Raw genomic sequence first — 7,368 nt, 5'->3', positions numbered from 1 at the left:
ATCAAATAATTATGGTTGGACATTTATGTAATAATAGTGACTTATCTTAATAGAGATATTAAGACTGGGTGGCCGTTTCATCTCCACGATATACTGTATATATTTATATAGAAATAAAGTGTCAACTGGTGGAGATTTTTTATATTGTTAATATCATTGTATGTAAATATCTAATGCTTCACCTGGTTGCACTGACAGACAAACATGCAGAAAGATGAACACACAAAATGCGGGACAGCATTGAATTTGATCATTCGCAAGAGGAATGTATTTTTATATAAAAATGTGCCGCTTTCTCATGTTCTCACTAGGGCTGGTTTATAGGATGATTTAATTGTATATCGATGAATAGAGCTGGGTAGTTTCCAAATATTTTAAACAGTATCCCATTTACCATGATTTTAAAAACGTGCTAATCGAAAATTAAACAATTAAAATCATTTCGGATTTTAGAGACAGGCTGTGTCAATTTTCATTGCTCTGTTGATTGTCGACATGTTCTCTAAATAGAATCAGCGGATGACATCAACGGATGATCACTTTTGCACTGATATTCCTGGCCAAATTGAGAACAGATACTAAGGATGTCTGCATACTATTTACATGTCACAGCAAGCATTGTCCTACATAAAGACATTGGAGTAAGCCATGTGGATGAATCTGCTTGTTTTAGGTGCTTATGCCTCAAGTTGGCTGGAGTTTGTTTTGTGGAATATTTCTTACAGGACATTGGAGTGAGTTTGACTGCACAAAGAACTGAATAGATGCTTTGTGCAGGTTCCGCTAGCGGCTGGAGCTTGTTTTGTGCAGGCCCAGACCTTCAAGACAATTAAGTGGATGAATCTACACTTTTTTTGTGTGTTTATTCCGCTTATGGGCTGGAGTTTGTTTTATAGATGATCTTCTGATGTGTAATTCTGTTTAAAAAAATTGTGTGGAAGCACCGGACTTGAGCAATCTGATGGCAAGTTTGTCGCAGGGACTATCGTAGGCGTACATGGACTGTTTGAGTTTAGAGGGATGGACACCAATTGGTGATGTTGTGCGCAGGGTTAATGCACATGTTTTTCTTTTTTTTGCTGGGGAAAGTTCGGGGTTGATTGTTGCACCAATGTGGAATGTGGTCTTTATAATTACATTTTTATCTAATTTCTCTACTATGTTAATGTCAAATACTAATATGAGTGGATTGTCACTCTCCACATGGAATGTGAATGGTTGGGACACCCCATAAAAAGAAGGAAGGTTATTTATTTTCTTAAAAACGTAAGAAATAGGATATAGTGTTTCTTAAAGAAACACAAGTTTTCTGCAGGAAGCTGAACATTTTGGGAAGATATGGGATGGACATGTTTTCTTTAGTGCTGGCTCGAGTAAGAGCAGGGAGTCATTACATTGATAAGTAAACATCTACAATTCAAATGTCTCCAACGGATTAAAGTTAAATTAGAGTCATTATTTTTTTTTTGAAATTCAGGGGCAAAGGTTGATTTTGGCTAATATTTCTGCACATAACAATGTGCATTATAACAATATAATGTTGGGAGGAGACTTTAATCTATTGATGGATTCAGTCCTTGATCATAGTAAAGGAAAAGTGTGTAAGTCCCCTAGAGCAACATCTACGCTTCAGAGGATGTGTACAAATCTTGGTCTTACAGATATTTGGAGACTTTTGAACCCATATGGTAGGGTCTATACATTTGAATCCATATGGTAGGGACTATACATCTTAGTCTCTGATCACACTCTGGTGAGTTTAAAGGTGTTGCCACATACAGAGAGAAAAAAAAAAAAGAATATAGTTGGTGTTTTAATGTTTCCTTTTGCAAAATTCTGAGTTCCAACTAATTTTAAAGTCCGAAATCATTGTTTATATGGAGTCCAACTGGTCCTCATTATCTTCTGTGGGCGTGGCTTGTAGACACTTAAGGCATTTCTTAGGGGTCGGATCATACAGTATGCCTCATTCATCAAAAAATCCAAAGCATGAGAACTCGTGGAGTTGGAGGGAATATTAAAAGTGCCGAGGCAGAGCTGAAGCGCCAAATGTCGCCTGATGGCCTCAGAGAATTGACCCGATTGAAATACAGATATAATACTATTTTGTCATACTTTGAGTCGGGGACAAAGCAGGGAAGCTTTTGGCTAGATATATAAAGGAAAGAGTCTTTTTCTACCATTCCCTCAATTAAATCTGCTGCTGGTGAAATATTTACCATTGATATTAATAATACTTTTAAAGAAATCTATCTTGATCTTTATAGTTCCATGTTTTCGTCTACTGATGAAGATATTAGAAATTTTGTGGAACCATTAGATCTCCCTAAACTGTTGACTGAGCAAACATTTTTTATTGATTCTGGAGATAAACTTGGAGGAGCTTGGCGAGGTAATTAAGCCCTTACCTACAGGCAAGGCTCTGGGGTCTAAATTCTATTTAACTGGTCTAAATCTGAAACTTTGGCTCTGACAGCATACTGCCCGTAAACAGCTTTTCATCTGACATCTTTCAGTGGCCCAAACAGGGCATTTAGTATTTGGGTATTTTATTCCCAGCAAATTTATGTGAATTTATGTTAATTTTGACCATTTAAAAAAAAATTTGAGGGATGTGGGCAGGTGGGGTATGTTGGTTAATTGTATATGTTTTTAAGTCATCAAGTATTTTATTTGGACTGTTTGTTTATATGCGTGTCTGTTGTTATTTTATGTTTGACCACTGGAATGTATGTGTGGTTGCAGGTGGTGGGGGGTACATAAATGTTAAAAGTTGTTTAAATTGAGTTCTATTTCATTTTTAGGAGGCAGTAACTGCATTACCCAAGCATAAAACAAACACAAATTAATGTGCATGTACCAGAAGCTAAACTGGTATGGCGACATCCACAGATTGTCTACTAAATGTGTATACCCACCTCCCTTAATGAGACAGGCTCAGGTTCCTGTGATAAGCCATTCCCTGCGGTGGATGCAGCACAGGGCAAAGGTGATGAGGATTGCGGCACATTAAGTGGTGAATGTGATGGTGTATCAGATGTGCATACTTCAGTGGGTGACGGGGACAGCTGGAAAACATAATCAGAAGTAATATCATATGGACTAAATGAAAGGCTCAAAAGTACCAAAAAGCACCTGTAAAGAAATTGAGGTGTTAATTATTTGTGATGCGTCTGTGTTCATATATATTACTCACCGAGCAATCTTTTGTGACAGCTGTTTAGTGACCTGATCATGCAATAGCTTGAGATGTTTCTTTTCACTCTCATTCCTCTCAGTCTCTGCTCTTTTAAAGCGATTATAACAATCTTCATGATGTTGTCGTAACTTTGACATTCTTGATTGAAACCGCTGCTGTAGATATAAAAGAGGTATTTAGCTTAAGCCAAGAGTAAAATATACATTGTCAATGTTAAAAACTGTGGCACCTAAAGACATTTAAGCATCACTGAGGTGAGCCAAAAGGTAAGATGTATGTTTTGTTAATTTAACGAAGTTGTTTTATTTTTGGTAAGCACTGCTCTGGTATAGTTGAGGGAAAAGTGAGGACAAGTCAAAGAAATTTGGTATCACTTCTCACTTGACTTGTTAACACTTACATTAAGCGTCGTGGAAGGGAAGAATGTGACCAGAAGTGAAGATTATCATAACTTTTTAATTCTGTTATTTTCTTATAAACATCATTAATTTAGCTTGGGAAGACATTAATGGCCGGACTGCAGTTGTGTCGATTACATTGGGACTATCAAAATTTGGTACCTGTTGACTTGCATTGTACTGGACCTACAGAGCTGAGATATTCTTCTAAAAATCTTTATTTGTGTTCTGCTGAAGAAAGAAAGTCATATTCATCTGTGATGGCATGAATATAATGAAAGAATTGTTATTTTAGGGTAAACTACTCCTTTAAGAGTTAGTTATATTGTTTTAATGCATTGTAAAATCCGGCCTCTAAGCTTCAAAATTACCCATTTTGTCATTACAAGGAGTGAAGCAGAATTAACTGTACTTACCGATTTCTGTGGGCCCAAACTGCTGACTGATTTTACATCACTGGATTCTGTTGACGGTTCATTTAAAGACTGGAGAAATATGAGACCGCAAAACACATTAGCAATTAATGACAGGAAAAAGGCATCATATATTGCTGCTTATGAATTCTAGCATTTTCTTTATGGTACCTTGGCTCTCCACGGCCAGTCCGAGTCGCCATAGTTGTAAGTGATTTCTTCACCTGGTAAAATGTCTCGTACAGCAAATAGACAAAGATGAGGCTTTTTCTTCACTTCAACAGTTCTCATTTTGCAAGTTGGATTTTTGTGCTCATCGTTGACAAGTCTTCCCAGGGACTTGTCTTCCTTGGATGCATCCATACTATATAAACACACACACTTACCATTAAATGTATGCAAGACATATACAGAAGTGTTTTTCACATCTACAGTCTGTTTTATATTAAAGGCACAGTTCACTATAATTCTCTCATCATTTACTCGCCCTCATATGACTTTCTGTCTCCTGTGGTAATCATTTTTGACGTGTTTTGGTCCTTACAATGTAAGCCAATGGAGTCCAAAGCTTTCAAGCTCAAAAAGGTTATAAAGGGAAAACATACAGCTGCTCAAAAAAATTTAATATTGTGGAAAATTCATTCAAAAAGTGGAACTTTCTATATTCTAGATTCATTTCACATAAAAAATTATTGTTGCAATCTTGATGATTACTGCTTACAGCTCATAGAAATAAAAAATCCAGTATCTCAATATATTAGAATACAGAATTTATAATACAGAAATATCAACCTGAGAAGAGTTTTAATCAGCTAATTAACTCAAAACACCTGCAAAGGTTTCCGAGCCTTTAATCTCCGTCTGGTTCAGTACACACAACCACAATCATGGGGAAGACTGGTGACTTGACAGTTGTCCAGACGACACTCATTGACATCCTCCACTAGGAGGGTAAGCCACAGAAGGTCATTGCTGAATGAGTGCTGTTCCATTCCAAGACCAGAGACAACGCCAGAACCGTCTTACCTGGGTTAAAGGAGAAGAACTGGACCGTTGCTCAGTGGAGAGGCCAGTGTGAAGTTTCCACAGTCAGTGATGATATGGGGTGCCATGTCATCTGCTGGTGTTGGTCCACTGTTTTCTCTCAAGTCGAGAGTCAATTCAGCCGTCTACCAGGATATTTTAGAGCAATTCATGCTTCCATCTGCTGACAAGGTTTTTGGAGATGCTGATTTCCTTTTCCAGCAGGACTTGGCACCTGCCCACAGAGCCAGAACTACAAGTAACTGGTTTTCTAACAATGGTATTACTGTGCCCAACAATACAGACAAGCTGATGGCCGCTATCAAAGCATCCTGTGCTTCCAGAACACCTCGGCAGTGCCACAGACAGATTGCCTCCATGCCACGCCACATTGATGCAATAATTTGTGCAAAAAGAGCCCTGACCAAGTATTGAGTGCATAAATTAAAATACTTTTCAGAAGGTTGACATTTCTGTATTATAAATTCTTTATTCTAATATTTTGAGATACTGGATTTTTTATTTCCATGAGCTGTAAGCTGTAATTATCAACATTAAAACCAAAAAAAAAATTTCATGTGTAAGGAATCTAGAATATATGAAAGTTCCAATTTTTAACTTTTCCATGATATTCACATTTTTTTAGATGCACCTGTACCTCTCAAGTGTTTAGTCCATGTCTTCTGAAGTGATAAAATTAGCTTTGGGTGAGAATTCAACCCAAATATGTCATTATTCTCTATAAATCCTCCGCTGTAGTTCATGAGAGAAGCTGGTTTACGGTTGTTTGCACTTGACACATGTGCAGAGCACTCTACATTTCAAATGTGAAAGGAGTTATTCATGAATAAAGATTTATAGGGAATGATGACTTAAATTGGGAGTCAGATAGAATAAGAATGAGTAAATGATGAGAGAATGATCATTATTGGTAAAATTGGCCCTTTTACTCTCTTGAAGAAAAAGATCTCTTTGAGCTTCCCTGCTACATCAAGTCAACAGTTCTTGATGTACTTACCACCAATATTTTCCATGCCACTGAAAATCAAACAAGAATGTGCTCTCAGTTTCAGTGTAGTTTTTAGTTCGTTCAAGACTCTCCTTTGAACTCAGAAGTTCACCTCTGTATTCAAGAACAAAGTCTCCTCTGCAGAAAGATTCAGTGGTGAAAACGCCACGGCCTAAAGCAGAAAAAAACATTATTTTGATTACTGTTACAGGGTGTCTGCAATCTCATTTAATAAGTAAAAATGGAAATATCTGAAATGTACTAACATTTTACTAATTCAACAGTTCAGCTGCAATACAAAAGTAATCCAAAGTACTTATATTTGAATTGTCTTGCCTTTATATTTGCTGATGTACTGCTCTTGAAGACCAGGCTTTTCAGTTTCAAATATGATGTTATCTTCAGCATCCTGCTGAGGTCTTCTACGTCTTTTACGGATAGCCAGCATGCTGAATTCCACACATAGGGCAATTTTCATGAGGGAAAAACGATTATATAAAATTAATGGAATAAACAAGCATAATTACAATGTAAAAAATATCTTAGAAAGAATTGTTCAATCAAAAAGAGAGAGAGAGAGAGAGAGAGAGAGAGAGAGAGAGACTCCAAATTAAATAATGACAGAATGTTGATTTACATTGGGGTTTAATCCCACTGGTCACAACTGTGATCACACTTTGCTTCCATGTTTGTGGAGTATTACAGTAAGAGGTAAGATATAAATAATGATATACACCAAACTATTTCATTTCTACTTCACCACAGAAAGATAATGTCCTCAAAGCAAAATATGTTAAAATACAAATAGCAAATTTGGTACCTTAGGTACTGCTATTAATGCATTTCTAAGATTTACACTGAATTATATCCATCAATACACAAATGTGACTAGTGGGAAAGCACAAACTTAATTGGCTTAATTGTTTAATCGTCAACTTCATAATTAAACAGGTTCAACTAACAATTGACATGAAGAACACAAGTGAATACAACGCTAAACATCGATTTATTAGTCAAGAATCTCTTATTGTATATTTTTATGAAAAGACATCTTACCTTTTCTTCCTTAATGAGCGTGTTCAGTGTTGTCGTTCGCGGGAAAAACTGTCTTCGCTCCATTAGACGTCATTGTCACGTGTCTGAATTCCCGGGAAAACGAGGTTTGTCACGTGTTAAACTCGCAATGACACACATTCATACTAACGATTTCTGCCATATACGATATAAATAGTATGTTTAGTCTTGTAGGAAGCTTTTCTGAAATTAAATGTTTAGACAAATATTCTGATAACGTCTTTTTTTCTTATTCTGATACAGATTTTGCCA

General features: G+C 36.5%; 1 protein-coding gene across 1 annotated transcript; it reads right to left on the bottom strand.

Moving 5' to 3' along the window:
- Window positions 1–3,917: 3,917 nt before the first annotated feature.
- LOC127641763 (N-lysine methyltransferase KMT5A-A-like) lies at window positions 3,918–6,520 on the bottom strand. The gene is made up of 4 exons (XM_052124634.1): window positions 6,379–6,520; window positions 6,052–6,214; window positions 4,182–4,374; window positions 3,918–4,082 (listed from the first exon to the last, which is right to left on the bottom strand). Exons 1-4 carry the CDS (start codon window positions 6,518–6,520, stop codon window positions 3,918–3,920), a joined length of 663 nt encoding a protein of 220 aa, XP_051980594.1.
- Between the last annotated feature and the right edge of the window lie 848 nt (window positions 6,521–7,368).

The sequence above is a fragment of the Xyrauchen texanus genome, chromosome 4 (assembly GCF_025860055.1).
Source record: "Xyrauchen texanus isolate HMW12.3.18 chromosome 4, RBS_HiC_50CHRs, whole genome shotgun sequence".
In the NCBI taxonomy this organism is placed as follows: domain Eukaryota; kingdom Metazoa; phylum Chordata; class Actinopteri; order Cypriniformes; family Catostomidae; genus Xyrauchen; species Xyrauchen texanus.
The sequence above is the reverse complement of the archived record's forward strand: the minus strand, read 5'-3'. Positions and strand labels throughout refer to the sequence as shown.